The sequence below is a fragment of the Lissotriton vulgaris genome, chromosome 11, assembly GCF_964263255.1.
Source record: "Lissotriton vulgaris chromosome 11, aLisVul1.2, whole genome shotgun sequence".
In the NCBI taxonomy this organism is placed as follows: Eukaryota; Metazoa; Chordata; class Amphibia; order Caudata; family Salamandridae; genus Lissotriton; species Lissotriton vulgaris.
In genome coordinates this window covers 284,982,363-285,003,628 of record NC_141699.1, presented here as the reverse complement: position 1 = coordinate 285,003,628, position 21,266 = coordinate 284,982,363, and the positions used below count along the sequence as shown (strand labels likewise).

Below are 21,266 nucleotides of genomic sequence, written 5' to 3'. Positions count from 1 at the left end.
GGGAAGGAAACAAGCTCCCGGGGACCGGTTTCTGGCATTACAGCCGTCTTCGGCCCGGTTTGCTTGAATCCTGATGGTGCAATGAGCAAGGGTCTCACATCTGAGAATACCCTTCCACGCTTAGGGTGGACAAAAATATTTACAACAGGGGGTGGTGAGGGACAGAGTCTCTGAATTAAGCAGAAAGCTCTCACCCAGTCAAGAGATCAGGGCTAGATCCAACACCGTTTTTTAGCTCACTGCACCATCCCAGTTTCAGAACCTGGCTGTATGCAAATTAGTCTGTTCCTGTCCCAGTGCATGATGGGAACAGGGCAAACCAAACTACAAAAGCCAATTCTTACACTGGGAAGGAAACAAGCTCCCGGGGACCGGTTTCTGGCATTACAGCCGTCTTCGAAAAAAAGGAGAGTTTGGGCTGAGTTTTGTCGTTTTTGCCCATGTTGGCCCTGCTGGACATCAAAGCGTAACTTTCCTCAAGCTTCCCAGTCTAGTCTGAGCGGGACAGCGACTTCTCACGTAATGGCATGTGTCTCAAGCACCGAGCCCCCAAACCCGGCACCTACGGGCGTGCTCACAAGTGTGCGGTCAGCCGGTCCCTCAATCCAGAGTGCCACACACCACAACAGAACCAACTGGCGCCCACCGTGGGTTCCTTCAGCCGGCCACGCAGCGACCAATCTATGACACGGCCCCACTGCGCCAACTTCCACCTACCAGGGTCTCCAGGCGTCCTAGAGGCAGTGGGTATCCAGGTCTGCCACAGCTCTATGCAGCACAAGTGTCCAAGGGCCCACTGTCAGGGCCAACAATCACCTGCCTCGTCGACGCCCGTGCGAAGCAGGAGCCTCCCTCTGCGTTTTCGGTGTCCCAGCCACTACTCCATGTCACTGTAGCAGGCCTCGGGCGGTGTAGCAAATGGCCGTCACCAAGGCAGGCCGAGTCCCAAAATGGCGCCAACAAGAAGGCAACTCGCAAAGGTGTCCGCTGTACCGTCCGTGCTGCGCACCCACCCGGAGTCTCCTGTCCCCGCAAGGGCCCCGCTGCTGGGGTCTGAAGCAAATTCAAATATGCTGACAAGCTTTGCGTAGCCTCCTGAGCCCAAAAGGCACTCACCGATGGCGCGCCGGTCCGCGGGCTGAGCAGCGCTAATCCTCCTCAGTCCGATAACGGGCCGCTATGTCCAGCATCCCGCTCAAACAGCAGGACTCCCTGCAGTACTTCAGGTCTCACCGCGGCTATCCCAGCGGACAATTGCAGGCTTGGTCGGGGAATTCAGCTGGGGCTTTACCGCCGAAAGCACTCCTGGACCCCCAGCTTCACTGTCCAAGCGGCCCACCGAGGCACGGCGCACGGCCGATGGCCGCACTCAGGATACCGCCCGCATTAGTAGTGCGCACCATCACTCCAGCTCCAGGGCAGCCCAAGTCCGCCGTGTGAAGCGCGCTGCCGGCACTCCGGCGGCTCGCTGGCCGCACGTCGAGCGACGCCTCTCGGGCAACTCCACAGGCCAGGCCGGGGATGCAGGCCTGGTCCGCCACCGCCGGATCCTCCCAGCAAGGACGTCCCGGTACTGCGGCGGTCCGGGCGCCCAGCCTCCGTCGATCCCACCTGGGGGCTACTAAGGGAGAACAGCAGTTAGTAGAGTCTTTTGGGCACTCCGCAGGATGAGTTTTCAGGATAATTACAGGGCAAAGGCTAGGAGCTCCGCGCTCACGCGTGTACCATGGACGCCGGCAAGATCCGCCCCCATCAACCATTCCCTTTCTGTGCACATCAGTCACCCCTATGGAAGGCCCAAGGTACCCCCCTGGGCAGGGTGCAGGGTATGTGAAAGGTAGAGCATGTACTGGTGCAGGTGACATGCTCTGGTAGTGAATTACAGCCATTTTCGTTTTTCACTATTGTAAGGCTATCTTGCTCCATAGATTAACATGGGGGATGCTGGCTACAGTGGCTTCCAGCATTTCTTCCCATAGGAACAAGATAGGACATAAGTATCTAGTATCCCTGAACTCAGAATTTAATAACACATCTTTTAGGAAAGGTTGTTTTTAAATCCTGTGTTTGAGAACAGCACTTTTAGAAAGTTTCTGTTCTCTTGTGTGTCCCTTCTGTGTGCCTTGGCCTGTTTGTGTATTGACTGTCTGGTTTGAGAGTGACAGGGGGCTGGGATTTCCCAGGAGGCTGGCTGAGTCAGCCCTAGGCTGAATGACTGCATTTGTAACCTGAGTGGTGGGAGGAGTTAGCACCTGGGCCTGAATAGGGCTGTGCCTGCCTGCCACAATGCTGGCCCCACCTAATGCTGGGCGGCTGACGACCCTGCCCCTCACTCTGAAAGGAAAGATGAAGCCAGGAAATCAAAGTACTCAGGAGACACCCAGAACTGGTTCAGACCGGGCTCAGGGCCCGCATGCACAAAGAGAACAAAGACGTTTAGGGGTATAAGTACAGGACCCCTGACAACAGAAAATTAGATCATCCTGGAATCAAGAAGGAACCTCTGCCAAGGAGAAAGCTGAATCTGAAGAAGGAAGACTGTCCTGCTGTTGCTCTGCTGGACTGACCTGTTGCATTGCTGCCAAGGAGAGGGGAAGGACTTTGCTGTGTGCTGTGTCTCCTGTCTTTAAGGAATCTCCAAGGGCCTGAGAAGAGCTGGCTCCCTGTTCTGAAGTCCCAGGAGCAAAAGGACTTCACCCCCAGCTTCCCTGAACTCTGCTGAGAGAGTTCTGTCCTTCCTAGAGTGCTTGATCCAGTTGTGGGACCTCTGGAAGTTGTATCTGTGCTGGGAAGCTTGAAACTAAGCTTGAAAGACTTTTGCAATTGAAAAGTGTTGCATCGCTCGCTTGCGGAGCGCATCCCCGACAGTGCGAGAAGTTTCCAGCCACTACGAAGGTCGAGATCGTCGCAGCGCCTGACGCCGCTGCCAGAGCCGTTGCATCCTTCGTTTGCGGGACGCACCCGATCGGTGCGGGAAGCCGAACATCGCTGCGAGTGTCGTCGCAGAGCCTGTCGTCGCTGGGTGAGATCGCCGCACCACTTGCTTGGGGACCGCATCACGTTGCTGCGAGCATCGTCGCAGAACCATCGCATCGAGGAGCTGCAAGAGAGAGGATCCCCACTGGACCGCGCATCGTCGCCCCGGAGATCGTCGCAGCCCCTACGAGACCGTCGCATCGTGCCTTTGCGAGAACAAACTTCCTACGGAACCTACGCACCGGAATCCATACAAGTGGCCTTCCTCCCCATACAGACCGGATTCGTCGCAACATGCCCGCTGCTGCAGCGGGACTGTCGAATCGCCTCCCCAGGGTCTCGGGAGCAACGCATCGCTTGTTTTCCACCGCACCAGTTTCTGCTTTTGGAACTTTGTCGCAACTAAAAGGTACTGTGAGTAAAGGTGACGCAACTGTGAACTTTTCACACATCTGTGGATTATTTTATCGCAACTTAAAGAACTTTGATTACAACCTTAAGAACTCTTTTAAAACCATATTCTGGAACTGTGTATGTTGGATTTTTGTCGTTTTGGTCTTGTGTAGTTTAGAATAAATACCTTTACTTTCCTAAACTGTTGCGGAATCAGTTTGTGGTGTTTTCACTGTGTTACTGTGAGTGTTGGTACAAATACTTTACACATTGCCTCTGGTTAGCCTAGACTGCTCGTGCCAAGCTACCTTGAGGGTGAGCAGGGGTTATCTCGGAGGGTTTCCTCCTTACCCTGACTAGAAGCAAGGGTCCCTATTTGGATAATGGTACCTATCCCTGCCAACTAGAGACCCCCAGTTCTAACGAAGATGTTTTCTTGTCAACTGCAGTAAAAAGAATAGATTCTTAAACAGGGTGATTGAGGAGGCTGTGAGGTATCAAGCAACTTAACATATATGAGTTTTTAAAGATGGAATGAAGATAATTAGCTAATTTTTCTTTAGCACTCCTTGTATTTTTGAGCTCAGTCTCTTTTTTTTTGCCACAGGAGACGAATATCCTGCAGGCCATCGTTCAGTGGCATGGCAAGATCTTGTTTCTTGGGGTTATGATGATAGAATTAGCAGCAGTTCTATTTATCAGAATCGAGTTGTTTCAGCCTAGTTATTATTTGTTTCTAGTGTACCAATAGCAGGAGAGTGTATGGTATATAGCTTAGCAAGCAGGTGTTTTAGTTTGTTTTTATGACATTTTCATTATCCCTTTAAATGGTTTTCTTTCTTGCTTTGCCTCAGGCTGTCGGAGAACGCAGTAAGTCTGTGATCTTGGCAAAGAACCTTCCTGCTGGCACAAAGACATCAGAGTTGGAGGAAGTTTTTGGCCGTTATGGGGATCTTGGGCGAGTAGTGCTCCCTGAAGGTGGCATCACAGCTATTGTGGAGTTCCTGGAACCTACAGAAGCCAAACGAGCCTTTACTAAGCTTGCATATTCTAAGGTAAGCTGTTATTGTGCTATGTGGTCCACATTTATGGTACTTGTATGTCACCAGCTTTATTAAATGGTAAGGCATCTAACACTTCTTAGCTTTTCCAAGGCTTGCAAACAAACTGGCCAACCATTACCATACTGCCAAGGACCGACGTGAACTCCATGAGCAGCTACATTGGGAGTTTGCTTTCTCAATGCAATTATGGACTTATTTCTTTGGTTAAAATCTGAAAGTACTGTTGGGTAATACCACTTTTTCCCCTGGTTCCACCCTAATGGTCCACTGTTGCGTATGCCAGATTCGTAGGTGCTGTCCATACCAACAGAATGCCCAGGGTGGGGTGGGGCTGAAGCTTGACACTATTTATACTTCTGAAAGTGCTATGCATCAAACATAAGATGGATTAAGTCAATGACTTACGGTATGGTTGTGTGAATGTTTGCATCCAAAGTCCTTTCACCACTCAAACAGCGGCTAAGTGCCTTCCAAAGTGTCTGGCACACATATGGCAGAGTGAGATGGGACTACTCTTTCTGTGCCATTTGAATATGGTTCCAGCACCAGCCCTATATCGGTTTTCTTACCTCTGCCAGCTTATGAACACACATCACCTCAGGATCAGTTTTGGAAGGGGATGTTTCGGATCACTTCTTGATATCTCTGCAGCTGTCATCTCTACTATGCAACTAAATGCCCCCACTTACCAGTAAATGTTGTATGAATGTATTTCAGTATTGACTGCTCGAGAAAAAAAGGATTTCTTTTTGGACTATAAAGGTTAAGTGTCCACTGGCCTTGTACTTTGAACTGCATGTAAAATTTGTGTACAAGGAGAAATTACGACAGACTGTGCCCTTAAATGGAGGAAATTCAGAGAACTACTAGCACTGGAAATAGCTGTCTGAATTTTTACATCCAGTTAAACTCAATCACCATGTATGACTCTTTGTTTACAGCGTAATACAAACTCAACACATGTTTTACACAACAGGCTGAGTACATCCCCAGGAGTCACCTGAAATGAAAGAAGAAAATGCCCCAAAATGGTGGAACAGTTGACAAATTCTCAACAGAGAAGTATAGGCTGCTGCACCCTTCACTGTCTGGATTCCGGCCTCGGCACAGCACTGACACAGTTGTCTTGGAAGTAGTTGACTCCATTAAGATGTCATTAGATCAAGGAGAAAATGGAGTCTTGATCCTACTAGATGTATTAGCAGCATTTGGTACTGTGTCTCTCACCATTCTTTTACAGTGTCTTGAGGATATTAGAGTCGGAGTCAGGTGCTACCCTATATTCGACCCTTCCTATAAAACAAAAGTCAGGCAGTTTGGATGACCCCCTACTCTTCTGCTACCAAAGCCCCTAATTTTGGGGTACCTCAGGGCTCGGTTTGGACTTACTTTAATATCTATATGTGCCCATTGGCTTCCTTGGTGGAGTCCTTTGGCGTGAAGATAGTCTCTTATGCAGAGGATACTCAGTTGTTTCTATACATTGAGAATAATGTGGATCAGCGCGCTCCAATGCAGTTCTAATAAGACAGAGATCTTGTTGTTTGGAACTTCCCCCTTCAGTGTTAGGTTGAATGCTGGTCAAATCCTATGGCCCCTCTGGCCACAGTTTTCTGTAACCTGGGAGTTAAGTTAGACCAGCAATTGACCTTTTAAGCCACAAGTGGCTTATGTGGTGGGCCTATGTTTTGCTATGCTGCACTCCCTTAAATTCTTGTTTCAGCTACCACTCTAGTCACGGAAAACAGTTAGTTATTTATGCATTAATCACATATTGGATGGACTGTGACAATATTTTGTATCTGGGCATACCTGGCCACTTGATCAATATGCTACAGGTGGTCCAGAATGCAGCGTCTCAGCTTCTAGGAAAAGATCCCTTGTCGTACTCCGATCTCTCCCTATCTGAAGACTCTCCGTTGGCTACTTTATTTAAAACCCCAGTATTAGTGCACAGAGCGTTTCACGGTAGTGGCCCAAGGTATTTAACATACTTGTACATTACTACAAAATACAATAAAATGCACTGTACTTTGCGAGGCAATATTGTTACATGGACACCACGCCAATTGTTCTCCGCAGGCTACATTCCTAGGTGAGATAAATAGGAAGTGCAGTCGGCTGAATCGTAATCTCGTTAAATGGAACCTAATATTCCTGTTATGCAACTAGGAGCTATAAGACCCATACACATACCACAAATTGATTAAATTGTAGGTTTTTTTTTTAAACGTTCTTTTCCATTTCCATAATACTAAAAGACAGCATTCACATATGTAGTAACTCCACGTTGAATCATTCAATGAAAATTGAATTCATTTGCCGAGATTGTCTCCCCCACCCTCCAACGGGCTTTGCATGGGTAACTGCATATCTATGTAACCAGAACACCTTTCCAACCCCACAATAATCATCTGTAATCTGAGAAGGTCGAGTCCTCCACCTCCACCCCCTCTCCAGATGAAATATACATACCAATAAGTGCATCTGAGAGGCGTATGCCAATCCTGTTGTGCAGTGGTTCCCAAACTTTTTTGACCCGTGGCTCCCTTGATCAAATTGGCAGTTGGCCGTGGCTCCCCCCATTTTTTTATCGGTGGACGGGTGGGTGGGGATGTAAGCCTGACCTTGAGAGTACTTCCTGTTGTTTTCCTTAAATTAATTGGGATGCAATGAAGGTATTTAATCATATTTGTAACAAAATAAAAAGATAACAGTTGAAAAAGGGGAAAAACAAACTTTTGTTTTTTGTGCTGATACGTTTTCTCTCATCGAGAAAGTAAATGCGTTGTGAACTCAGGCGTGGGAGGCTGTATTGGAGCCAGTGACCATACTGATGTTTCAGCAATATTTTAATGCCCTCCCCTTTCAAGGACCATTCGAGAGTTCTACTGGGTTTGGCCTAGAATAGTTTAGAAAAATGACGATGGCCCTGTCTGTAAACGCACATTTGAAGATGTTTTTTTAAACAAAATACACTTTCTTTTTATGTACTTGTAAATGCATATTCCCTATTGAATATATGGAATATGCATTTACAATGACATTTTTAAAAAGTGTATTTTGTTGAAAAAATCTTCAAATGTGCGTTTACAGACAGGTCCATCGTCATTTTTCGAATCTATTCTAGACCAAACCCAGTAGAACTCTCGGTTAATCTGGAGTTAAATTCCACCAGGTTAAGACGGAGCCACTCGGTGTTATCATTGCATACTGGAGGAAACATGCACCCAACAGGCAAACACGCATGCGAAAATTCATTTAATACACCCCTGTCAACCCTCTCCCCCTGCCTGCCAGAACCCTACCAACACTCTCTCCCCTGCCACCCTCTCCCCCTGCCTGCCAGAACCCTCCTAACCCTCTCCCCCCAGATGTCTCCCGTCTCTTGTTTTATGCCTTGTGGCTGCCCATGCTTGCTCCCTTCATGACCTCTCCTGCCCCCTCTACCCATGTCTGTCCCCTTCGTGTCTTGAGACTGTCACTTCTTTCCATGCCTGCTCCATTCGTGTCCTCTGACTGTGTCTTCTATCCATGCTGCTCCCTTTGTGTCTTCATACTACCCTTCTCTCCATGCCTGCTCCCTTCATGCCCTGAGACTGCCCCTTTCCTCTGTGCCTGCTCCCTTCATGCCCTGAGACTGCCCCTTTCCTCCATGCCTGCTCCCTTCGTGCCCTGAGACTGCCCCTTTCCTCTACCCATGCCTGCTCCCTTTGTGCCCGAGAGTGCCCCTTTCCTCCATGCCTTCTCCCTTCGTGCCCTGAGACTGCCCCTTTACTCCATGCCTGCTCCCTTCGTGCCCTGAGAATGCCCCTTTCCTCCATGCCTGCTCCCTTCGTGCCCTGAGACTGCCCCTTTCCTCTGTGCCTGCTCCCTTTGAGCCCTGAGACTGCCCCTTTCCTCCATGCCTTCTCCCTTCGTGCCCTGAGACTGCCCCTTTCCTCTGTGCCTGCTCCCTTCGTGCCCTGAGACTGCCCCTTTACTCCATGCCTGCTCCCTTCATGCCCTGAGTCTGCCCCTTTCCTCTGTGCCTGCTCCCTTCATGCCCTGAGTCTGCCCCTTTCCTCTGTGCCTGCTCCCTTCGTGCCCTGAGACTGCCCCTTTCCTCCGTGCCTGCTCCCTTCGAGCCCTGAGACTGCCCCTTTCCTCCATGCCTTCTCCCTTCGTGCCCTGAGACTGCCCCTTTCCTCTGTGCCTGCTCCCTTCGTGCCCTGAGACTGCCCCTTTACTCCATGCCTGCTCCCTTCATGCCCTGAGTCTGCCCCTTTCCTCTGTGCCTGCTCCCTTCGTGCCCTGAGACTGCCCCTTTCCTCTGTGCCTGCTCCCTTCGAGCCCTGAGACTGCCCCTTTACTCCATGCCTGCTCCCTTCACACCCTGAGACTGCCCCTTTCCAGTGGTAGCTGGTGACATTTGTAAGTGGTGAGGTGTAACATTTGTTTGGGAGTCCACCACGGCAAGCTCGGTCGGTAATATTTTGCTCAGTGCCATACTGATAATGTCAAGAGTTTTTGTTCCAAATAACTGACTAAAATATAAAAAATGCCCTCTGTGCACGCACGACAGACTGACATGACAGGCTTGGGTGTGCTGAAAGAGTCCGTTTTATCTACTCTCTACTCCGCACTGAGTGACCAGAACAGTTTATTGCCATTGAGCGATCCGCAGGGAATTCGTGGCAAACCCGTCATGTGAAACGCTTGTATTTTGGTAACAGTAACCTGCCAGCAATCCGAGCTATAAATCTTGGCTGATTCAAAAGGCTGATACTCAACCTTCTTCTGCAATAGTCGTGTGTTCAAGAAACTTAAGATTTATAGCTAGCGCGACATGGCAGCCGTGCCTGCAATGTGTAACACTTGTGGAAAACTGAAGTTTTCAACTTGCGGCAGCAGGGGGAGGCGCGCCTCGCGTGGCAGCAGGGGGGAGGAGGGGTGCCTGCATGATTCCCTCGTGTGTGGCAGTCCAGCATGAGACAGCATCCCGGGGGCACACACAGCCGCACCCGAGCACATCACAGGTCTTTTAAAGACCTTTTACATGTTAATGAGGCCTTGCTGTTGTTTAACCCCTTCTAACAGCCCCTGCAGCTCCTCTCTGCATGTTGCCCACATCGTGCCGCGGCGCCCCTGGGAACTCATAACGGCGCACCAGGGAGCCGCGGCGCACAGTTTGGGAACCACGGCTGTAGTGTATCATCCAACTCCTGTGGGGACCAGCCCGTCCGGGGGTTGTGAAGTGGGGGTTGTGTTCATGTCCACTAAATAGGCTTTGAAGGGGCCCCAAATATCCTTTGCAAGTGACACTGCAAATATGGTGTCTGCGTACAGATCACTATTCGTGTTACAGTAGGCTAAACTCTGGAGCCCGGCCTTGGTCATGGCAGGGGCCTTGCAACCCCATTTAAGGGCAATCTCCTGCTTGGCAGGCAGGAAGGCCATTGCAGTAAATGTACGAACAGGCTTACGAAAGCTTAGCACACATCCCAATAATGCCACATCCCTATCAATCAGCGTAACTATTTCAGCGGAAATCGAACAGCCAAAATGACCCTATCTTTGCACCGTTCCAAATGAAGTGTGCAAAGTCTGCGTGTGGTGCACCACACTTTAAACATGCGTGTGGCTTGCTAGCGTCGATTGTGTGTATTTTTTCTGGGGACATGTAGACCCTCCGTAATAATTTAAAGTGTAATAACTGGTGTCTGCTGTTTAAGTAAACTTCTTTAATTTGTGCACAGCTGAAGTCCCAGTGTGTGTCTGGAATAGGATGCCCCAAATCCCTTTCCCAAGTCTCCCTGATGTTGGTGTCCTTTCCAGGAACGGTCATGCATGAACTATACATTTTCGAAACCAGTCAGGCACTACCCGCGGAAGAAATTACAGTGGTTAACAGTCCGAAGTTGGCTGGTGCCAAGAGAAGTTCTGTAAATGTAACCCTAAGCGCGCTTCGCACCCGTTGAAGGATGAATTTGTCCATAAACGTAGCTTCACTAAATCTATCCTCCTTGTCTCCGTCAAAAACATGGCCGTCTGGAAATAGGTCGCCAATCTTGCTGATTGTAAATTTGGTTAGAGTGCGCTGCACTATTTTTTCATATCTAACAACAAGGGGTGGTGATGGACAGAGTTTCTGAATTAAGCAGAATACTCTCACCCAGTTAAGAGATCAGGGCTAGATCCAACACCGTTTTTTAGCTCACTGCACCATCCCAGCTCAGAACCTGGCTATATGCAAATTAGTCTGTTCCTGTCCCAGTGCATGATGGGAACAGGGCAAACCAAACTACCAAGCCAATTCTTACACTGGGAAGGAAACAAGCTACCGGGGACCGGTTTCTGGCATTTCAGCCGTCGTCGGCCCGGCTTGCTTGAATCCTGATGGTGCAATGAGCAAGGGACTCACATCTGAGTATACCCTTCCATGCTTAGGGTGGACAAAATATTTAACAAGGGGTGGTGATGGACAGAGTTTCTGAATTAAGCAGAATACTCTCACCCAGTCAAGAGATCAGGGCTAGATCCAACACCGTTTTTTAGCTCACTGCACCATCCCAGCTCTGAACCTGGCTACATGCAAAATAGTCTGTTCATGTCCCAGTGCATGATGGGAACAGGGCAAACCAAACTACCAAGCCAATTCTTACACTGGGAAGGAAACAAGCTACCGGGGACCGGTTTCTGGCATTTCAGCCGTCGTCGGCCCGGCTTGCTTGAATCCTGATGGTGCAACGAGCAAGGGACTCACATCTGAGTATACCCTTCCACGCTTAGGGTGGACAAAATATTTAACAACAACTATTTTTTCAGTCATGATGGGGATCCATGCATTATTTAAAACCGGAATTTCAGAGGAATATAGTGTATTTGCGGTTGTGATTCTAACCAATTTCCTCTAGGCCCAGCTGGTCGTGGAAACAGTTTGCATGTCTCTAGGGTCTCTTGGAATGCCCAGAGGTAATAATGTGTGAAGTTTTGCAGGCAACACTAGATCAGCCTCAGGTCATGAGTAGGGCAATCTAGCATCTGGATGGTACCAGGAGTGCTCAAAGCTGCACTGCGCTACTAGGTAATGTATGTGAAAGTTCGGAACCCCTAAACCTCCCCAGGCATAAGGCAATGTCATAGCGCCCACGCTGGCCCTGATATTTCTGCCACCCCAAGTTAAACAAATCAAATGGTACCGTAGTTTAAGAAAAAAGCTGTTGGGAAGCAGAATCGGAATATTATTGAACAAGTATAAAAACCGAGGGAGGACGATCATTTTGGTCAAAGCGACTTGCCCTGCGAGAGATAGAGGGAGGCGAAGCCATCTTTCGACTTGCTCTTCCAGAGTATGCATCGCAGGACCATAGTTCAGTCTAGTTATCTGCTCTGTATCTGTATGGATATGTATCCCTAGATACCGCGTCCAGTCGGAGCACTAGTCAAGAGGGAACCCACAGTCCCATCTATTTCTCCCAATTGATTCCCAAGTCAGAATGCAACCCAAAACGAATGATCTCCCTGATGAGTGGTGCAAGGTTCTCCTCTGGGGTGTGTACATAAAGTATAATATCATCCGCGTAGAGAGACACAAGCAAAGGCTGGTCTTGAACTGTAGTCCTCTATAAAGGTGACGTTCTTGAAAGTGCCTAACCAGAGGGTCCATTGCGATAATTAAAAGTAACGGGGAAAGCAGTCACCCCTGTGTGGTGCCCAGAGAAAGGCAGAAAGACTGTGACAATGTACCGTTCAAGCAGACCCTAGCAGTGGAGTTCTGTTATAGGAGCGCAGTGAGAGCTATAAAACCCTTTGGCATGCCCATTTTGCATATCACTGCCACGAAAAAAGGTCATTCCAGAGAATCAAAGGCCTTTTCGGAGTCAAGTAATATCGCGGCAGCAGGCACCTCTGGTGAAATTCCATGCTGGACAGCAAATAGCATCCTCAGATTCAGGGCGGTCGATCTATGGGTAATTAAACCAGATTGAGCTGGGGAAATGATCCGGCCTAATAACAGGGCTAGAGGCGACTCAATCATTTTGGCCAAGATTTTATAATCTAAGTTCATGAGCGAAGAGGCCGATATGCTCCACGTGACGACAAATCTTTACCCGGCTTGGGAAGTAGTATAATTACAGCTTCCTGTTGTGTGGGGGGTGTGAGAAAGTGCCATCTTTCTTGCCTTGGTATGCCCCCACTTTTCTTCTGAATTGCTGATGTGCTTTGACTGAGTGTGCCCTGGGCTCCTGCCAACCAGGTACCCATGGCCTGTGTTCCTTCCCTAAAACTATGCTGAAACAAAGACCCAATTGGCATCTCTGGCCATCTGTCAGCCCCTAGTAAATGGTACCCTAGGTACCCAGGGCATGGTGACCAGAGAAGACCCCTAAGGGCCGCAGCACTTATTGTGCCACCCTCAGGGGCCCTGTACCCTGGCACCCACACACTGCATTTGCAGGCTGAGTACCTAAGTACAGAACTAAAACAAGAGTCGACATGGCACACATCCCTGTGTGCCATGCCCACAGAACCCACTGTCCTGGCATACTTCAGTCATCCCTCTAGCTGGGTGCCCTATGCCAGAGGTGAGGGCACAGGTGCATGAGCCCTGTGCCCCTGCAGTACCCAGGGCCATTCCTGTAAGAGCAGTGATGCCATTAAGAGTATATGGTGCTGGGATGTTGTCATTACAAACTCCACAGCACCATAATGGGTACACTGAAGACTGACAAGTTTGAAGACTGACAAGTTTGGTACCAAACTTCTCAGCGCATTAAATCCACACTGATGCCAGTGTGGGATTTAATGTAAAATGCACCAAAGGGGATCTTAGAGAGGCTCTCCAAACCCCGAACCTACAATCCACGTCTGGGCTGAGTGGCTTCACAGGCTGCCACACAGCAGACATGTTGCTGGACCCCTGGGTGGAGAGCCCCCCGCTCTCCTGGGTCTGTAACAATGCACATCCTGGGCGAGGTGCTATGTCTCCTCCCCCAGGATGGACAGGGGGAAGCTTCAAAGACATGCCGCCTCTGAGAGCTTCTCCAGACCATTTGCTGTACCCAGCAACTGGCCCCCACCAGTTCTACCCCCACACTCTGGTGGGAAAAACTACGTCAGGAAGGGGGGTTTGCCAAACTTTGCCAACTCCACCCCTCAGGTGGAAGAGGCGAGGTGAAGCATGACCCCGGGCTCCGGCCATCTTGTAGATGGGGAACCCTACCCAATCCCAGCTAGGCTCCTGCCCCCCTCCCACAGGAGAAGAACAGGCTAGGGGGTGTACTCACCCCAGGACAGGGACCCATTGGTCCCTGCCCTTGCCGTACCTTTAACACCCCTAAATTTAGTATTTAGGGGCTCCCTGAACCTTCCTTCCTCAGATACCGATACCAAAAACAAGAAAGAAGATCAAGAAGAAGACGACCCGCCGTGCAGCTGCTAACAACAGGACAACAACAATTGACTTGGCCCCAGCCCTACCGGCCTGTTCATCCTGGAACTTGCTCCTTCCTAAACCCGGCGACCCTCGCGGACAGCAACCTTGGGACACCCAGAGGACCTGCCTGCCTTGACCCTCTTGAAGATTGGGACTCCCATCAGCAGAGGCTCTGCTGCAACAACCCACCTGGTGCTCACCAGGAAGCTCCGTACAAGCCCACTCTGCACCAGCCGAGCCCGGGCCGGGCCAACCTGAACCAAGACCACGAGGACGTCTCCCAGGTGACTGGGACCCGAAGTCCAGTGCTCAAAGACCCTCCTCCACAAACCAGCCGACGCCTGCAGACTCAGAACCAGGGGCCACCCCAACCGCGACCAGCCGAGGGTAAGCTTTTCCGACACCCAAAGACACCCCTTCACCCGGCGCCCTACAGCCCCCTGTGCCTCCCTTTGGGGTACCTACCGGTGCTCCAAGATCCCAACTTACCTCTCAAAATGCTGGTCGCCTCTGGAGAGTCTCCTTCTCCGAGCCTGAAGCCTTTGTTCCCGTTTCAAGATCCTCATTGGATAACATTGAACGCCCGACGGCTCAAACGCACCCTGCACTCAGCCGCCCAAATGCCGCTGGCTGTGACCCCTTTGTCCTATCCTACTTCCCCCCCCTTGCCCTGAGCAAGTGACCAGGAGCCCAGCTCCCAGAGCCGCGTGGCCTGCTAGCCAGCAGCCACCAACCGAAGGCCCCCTTTCCCTCATTGGATATCATTGGGCCTACCTAGCTCTGCACCTGGCCGCCCCTGTGCCGCTGGGATTGAACTAACTGTACTTACCTGACCTTGGGGGACCCCTGAGTCTATACCCAGACCCTTAACTTCACCAACCAAGTACTCACCTGGAAACTGGTAATTCACTTACCTGCCATTGGATCACATTGACCCCTTTTTACTCGAAAATTTTCTAAGTGTGAAGTTTTGAAAACTGGAAATATTCACGTAAAATCAGCCAAAGTCCAAATTCTGAAGTACTCACCTGTGTCCAGGGGAGAAGCCAGTACTGTACCTTTTCAGCCCAGTACTGAACCGCACAAGTAATCACAGCGGGTTTACTAATCTGTATTTTTTCCATAGGAACCCATTGTCTGCTTTTCCATGAAATTTCTTCTAAGTGTCTACTTTCAGTGGATCCAAACTTTTGACTCCTGAGGACCCCCATTGAGTCACCACTGGAAGCCGGGGACCCCCAAGCAATTTGTATGAGTTAAATTTCAAATATTAAAACAGTAATTCGAAGAAAAAAAAAACACGTGTGCATACAAAACAAATACTCAAAGTACTAAGGCTTTTGGGGTCATTTAGCGCCTTGCAATTGGCGACACATGGCAAGTGGCAAATTGCGAGTCGCTAAATGAAATGTACAACAGTGTGTTTAACACTGTTTGGGATTCCCAATGGGGTCGCAAATTTGCCAGGTTCATTAATATTAATGAGCCTCTCGCAATTTGCGAGCCCATTGGGAATGCCAGCCCTCCCAGGTATGGTGGCCTGCCGGGCTCTGCAGGCCACCATGTCTGGGACTGCTTTTAAATAAAGCAGTTTTAAAAAGAAAATGCAGCCCATTTACCATGCATGTAAAGAAAAATGAAATGAAGCATTTTCGTTTCATTTTTTAAGAGCAGGCAGAGGTCCCTGGGACCACTGCCTGCCCTTAAAAAATAATTTTGCATGCCTTTGCAAATGGGAAGGGGTACCCTGAGGACCCCTCCCCTTTTGCAAATGCATTACCATCTACTTGAAGTAGGTGGTAATTGCGAATGTTTTGCGACCGCAAAACATTTGTACATGGTTTTGAGACTCGCTATTTGTAAGGAAATGCCCCTTCCAAATAGAAAGTTGCAAAACGTATATAGCGAGTCGCAAACAAATTGCGACTCGCGAAATAGGCAATGGACATGGCCCAATAGGTTTTTGCATGCGCAAACGGGTTCACGAACCCGTTCGCACATGTAAAAAATTATCATACATCTGGTCCATAGTATTTTATATTGAAGTAATAGCCCCTCTGTCACAGGCACTTCATTTGTTTTATAGCATCTCTCATACCATTGTAGGATGCCAGAGCACTTTACATCACACACATATAGAGACATTGAATCATACATGTAAATAAATCAGTGTGTATATAAAATGTTTAAAGAGTGCTTGGTCTGGAAAAGCACAAACTCAGGATTCAGAACATAACCCGGTGGCTAGCCCTGACTTTAACATTAAAAATGTATTTCCACCCAAATAAACTTTTTTAGCAGCATCAGGATAATGAATAACTGGGGAAAAACAGAAGTTACTAACTGGTACCATGCAGTTTACAAGCAGCTGTTTGATGACAGTTTATAGGTCCCTCTGCTACATTACAATTGTCACTTGTGAAGTGCACAGTAACGAAAGAATCTCTGTGACAAAAGCAGTAACCACGAACTTATGCACTTAAAATACTGCTTTTTAAAATACATGTTAGACGTTCTTTGCAGTAGGCACATTAACCTTCTGTGCTACATTAGTTAAGTCAAAGCTGCCACTGAACAAAACTCTCCTCACACTCCAGCAGGCACATTAATCACTGGCATGATCTTGACACTTTTATTGTTGCTGGAAAGCTGCTAATTATACAAGAAACTTTTCTGTGCTTTTAAAACTGTTGCCTTCGGACCCCCAGAGAATGTGTCACGGACCCCTGGGGATCCGCGGACCCCAGTTTGGGAAACACGGTCTACTTTTGAAAACTAGAAATATTCTTTAAAAATCATACGAAATACTGAAACGCAATTACCTACCTGTTTTGAGTTAAGCCCCCAGTGCTGGCCCTAGGAGACCAGTGCTGGGTTACAAAAGTAACGCAATCGTACTTTACCTGCAACCTGAATTTTCTCCCGTTGAATAACATTGTCAGATTTACATTGAAAAGTTTCTAAGTGTGAACTTTTAAAACCGCGTTATATTCATGAAAATCCACTACAGTAACTAAAACGTTTTTGATAACATGGTTTCAGCTTAGACCCCAGGACTGAATCTAAGATCTAGTCCTGGGACTACTAGAGTAATCTATATAGTAATCAACTGTACTTGCATGTGCAAAACCCATTGAGCTCAATTCTATAGTGTGTTTTAGGATTGTGTTGCTTACTGTCAATACTGTAATAATTGTGTGCCCAAACTTTATTGCTCCTTTGCAAAGTAATTACATGAGAGAACCAATAACAAGAAAAGTATATTTTTATAACTGTTGGTTCTAAAAATAAAACACCTATATCTGTGTGTGAAACCTTTTGCTGACTGAGTGTCTACAAAAAATACTTTACACTGTCCTCTGGTACTGCCTTACTGCTCGACCAAGCTACCACTTTGGAGAGTAAGGTCAGTTCTGACTTTAACCTCTGTTATACCTCTGGGGTTGGTAGACTCTATACACACTGTACTTCATTCTAGTCCAGTGTATATAGAGCCACTTTCTCACAGGGGGCAATTCTCCTTGTTCCAAGGCTTCATTATAAACTTCGAACAAATGCGGTACCAATAGGTCTTTATAAGCCTTATCAAAATCTCCAGAAAGTCCATCTAGTCCAGGGGCCATGGATCCATTGATTGCATCGAATATGCTGGAGATTTCCTTTTTATAAAAGGGTTCCGCAAGGAACTCCTGCATAAATGTTTCTAGCCAGACCACCACAATCTCTACCAGGTAGGTTGCTTGTGCAGAGCCATCATCAACTCTCCGGGAAATGTACAGGTTTATGAAGTATGATAAAAATTAATTTCATATTTCCGTTGTGCTTGTGAGAATCTGTCCTTCAGGGGTGCGAATCTCAGTTGTATAGGCCCTTCCAGTGTTGGGTTTCACCAGCCTGGCCAACGTCTTCGCTGGCCTTTCCCCCTCTCCATATCGCCGGGTCTTACTGTATTTGGTTAAAAAAGAGTTTCCATTTCTGCGGCCTCCCTAAATTCAGTCAGTAGGGTCAATCTAGTGCCATATCGTGTGGTGTCTGATCGGGCAGCCTGCTCCCTATCTAGAGCTTCTAATTTTCACTCAATGCTCATAATTGTGGCTCTGAAATCTTATAATACTCCTGCATGTTTAGAAATGCAAAGCCACTGAGGTAGGCCTTAAAAGCCTCCCAGAGTGTCACCCGAATAGCAACTGAGCCTATGTTTAATTCAAAATATTCTTCAATAGCTACCTGAAGCTCTGCTCGAAAGAGACCATCTAGCAGTGCCTATCCAGGGAATCGCCACTGTCTTTCCACCCCTTCAGGCCTAGGGACCAGCCGCTCCAAAACCACCGGGGCGTGGTCCGAATACTTTCGGGGGAGTAGTTTAATACAATGGATAACAACGAGAGAGAGGGAAAAAGACACTCCTGAACCCCCTGTAAATCAATAAACAACAACGAAAGAGTGACTATAATAAAACCAGGGAAATCCTGGTTGAACAAAGCAGCCAAGGACAAAAGCCAGTATTTGTAAAAGAACCCTCACTCACCGCACTGGTCGGTGACATGCTTCATCACACCAGAGAGGCCGAATGCCTCCCTGGTGTGCTTCAACGCCTGGTTCACAGCGGAGCAGGGTATTCAAATATGTGTGTTCGTGATGGTGAAAGAAATGTGAATTTAAAAGGTGACTGTGTCTAGCCTATCAACTAATTTATTTGAGGCTGACCAGTGACCATTAAAAAGAGGTGGGACTGACGAGGACTGGTTCTGTAAAGTAGCCAGTGACATCCGATTTAGGTGTAAAAATTGGTCAACATGTTTCTGCTTGTATATGCAAATTGCTAAGCATTCTTCAGGACCTACTATAAGTTCCACAACGGTATGCGCACTCTAAGGAGCATCCTAACCTGTGGAACAGTTGGTGTAGTACAACTCACAGTTATACCGGTGTGGTCTTTCGTAGGGTCATAGACCATTAGAGCCTTCAACAAAGAAGCAATAAACAAATATTCAAATAAGTCAATATTTAAACATAAACCTTTGTGAAATGCAGGTTACTAAAAATTACAGGCAATAGTGACCTGAACTGTAATTATGCAAAAAGAAGGATGTATTGGCAAGACACATATATTCAAATGTCTATGGAAAGTGTCACTAACCACTATGGCAAAGTATCTCATTTCAGCCCTCTTTGGAAAAATTTGAGTCTATAATGGACTTGCTACCACATTGAAATATGTGTGTAGCGCAACGGGGAAAACATCCCATTGGGATATGCAAAATATTCTCACAAAAAAGGCTCATAATTTCAAAGGCGACAAAGTATTCTCAAGAATGCTCATTTAAAATTCGCTCGAAACCCTTGTGTTAACTCGGGATTCAAAACGTGTATATATTAAAAACAAAAAACACAACACTTCTAAAGAGAAAGAAGGATTACATTAGCTTTTGAAGTTAGTTACTTCATGGGTCCAGCGGGGAGGGGAAGCAAACACCCGAGTAGTTTAATACGTTTGTACCAAGTAGACACATTTGGAGTAATTAACCACTTATCTAATCTGGTCCAGGTATCATACTGGGCGGCCTAATGTGTGTAGGGGGGTGTGGTCTGATGTCATTGCCAAATATCCAACAGTCCAATTGAATCGCAAAGCTCAAACAGAGATTGGTGCGCTTGCGGCTTAGCATCTGAGGAAACGGAAGAACTGTGTAGTTTTGCGTCAATTAGTAAATTAAAATCATCCCCCATGCATGTGAACTCTGCCTCCATTTGCAGAATGTAGGAATGTACATCATGAAAATACTCCATACAATCTATGTTAGGGGCGTATATGTTCACTAGGGCTTCACAGTGACCCATTTATTGTCCCGTTACCATGGTGTAGCGGCCCTCTGTGTAGTTATGTACTTTATGTAGGTGAAATGGCAAGTGTTTATGTATTAAAATCGCAGTACCACGAGCATAGGTACTGAACCCAGCGAAATATCTATGTGGACTCCAAGTGGAAGCAATCGAAGTAGCCTCTGTTCTAGGGAGGTAAGTCTCTTGCAGAAATGCAATATCAATCCCATGTCTCTAGATATTGCACTACATTCCTTCCTTTCTTTGCATTGTTCAACCCCCTAACATTCCAAATGATAATTTTAAGGTTGGAGGAGGTAGGTAAATCACCTATAGCAGGCACATTGTTCTGTTAAACATTGTATTAAATTGTTGGCGGTATTAATGTGGCAAAGAGTACAACTAATTAAATGGAACGGCAGCAAATATAGCCAGGAATATGATAAACCAATCCCTGCACACCCTGAAGCAGGGAACATCCCCAGTAAGCATAGTTAGCAACCCCAAACAAACCATTCAACACTGAAGAGAGATAAGTATCCAAACAAATTATCCACATCGTACACAAAAGTGTGCTAAACACAGGGAAGGGTGGCAACGCCACTCCGTGTACCCAAGCTATTGCGATTTAAATTATAGTTGATACTTGCAGTAAACTTGTCAAAAGCGCCTGGAGGAGTCTGCCTTGTCTAATCTGGAAAAAGTCCTGTACTTAAGATATAGCATTAGAATCAATACTTGTTGGGTTGCAGAACAATTCCAGCAATCCCAGCTCCATGAATTCCTTCCTTATATAACTAAACCATGGTATGGCATACATTATATTCAAGGAGAGACAAAATTCCGTTATAACCTTTGTAGTTGCACTTCCAGGTTCCCACAGACCCTAGTCATATCAATAGGGAATCCAGCTTTATCTTATCCCTCAAGGGGGCCAGACCCAACTCTGAAAGGCACATAAAAGCGAAGTCTGATTGTGGGACAGGCAACAATCAACACATAAGCTTGTTTTCTACCTGCTGTTTTTGCCCTGAGCCTTTATATCCTCACCCTACTCCACTGTAAGTCACCACAGCGACACATTTATTCTGGTAGATTTCTCTCATTTCTCTAATCGGGTTTTGAATCAACCGTCTAGCAAATTAGTAGATTCACTCCACAGCTTCTTGAGTTTGGGTAGCCCTAGAGTGGTGCAACTTTTGCCAGGTTAAATTTTAGTCTAAAGAAAGGCCCAAGTACATTACAGTCTTCACTCTTGAGATTTCCGTCTCCACTAAAAAGAATGACCTGATTTTCACATTTCATGAGCCTAACTCTTTCTAAAAGATTTTTGTTGATTCATTTTAAGATCAAGACCCCCCCTAAAATTTGTCTAAAAAAAGCTGTAAACTATTAGCGGTCCTTGCCATTAAAACAGCATCATCTGCATACAACAGAACTGGAAGAGCTCTTAATTCTGGGCATATATCTTTCCCTATTTGGTCAGGTATGATTCTAAATAATTATTGTAGATAAGAAACGAAAGAGGAGCCATAACACACCCTTGTCTAACCCCTAAGTGTTACAGAATATTCATAGAGAGTTCCCCATCT

The 21,266-nt window shown here is 47.3% G+C and overlaps 1 protein-coding gene across 1 annotated transcript in view; it reads left to right on the top strand.

Moving 5' to 3' along the window:
* RBM19 (RNA binding motif protein 19) overlaps nucleotides 1-21,266 on the top strand; it is a 543,939-nt gene that overhangs the window by 186,269 nt on the left and 336,404 nt on the right. The window contains exon 15 of the mRNA XM_086943257.1: nucleotides 4,224-4,424. Within this exon, the coding sequence (XP_086799383.1) occupies nucleotides 4,224-4,424 (201 nt within the window). The remainder of the gene's footprint in view (nucleotides 1-4,223; nucleotides 4,425-21,266) is intronic.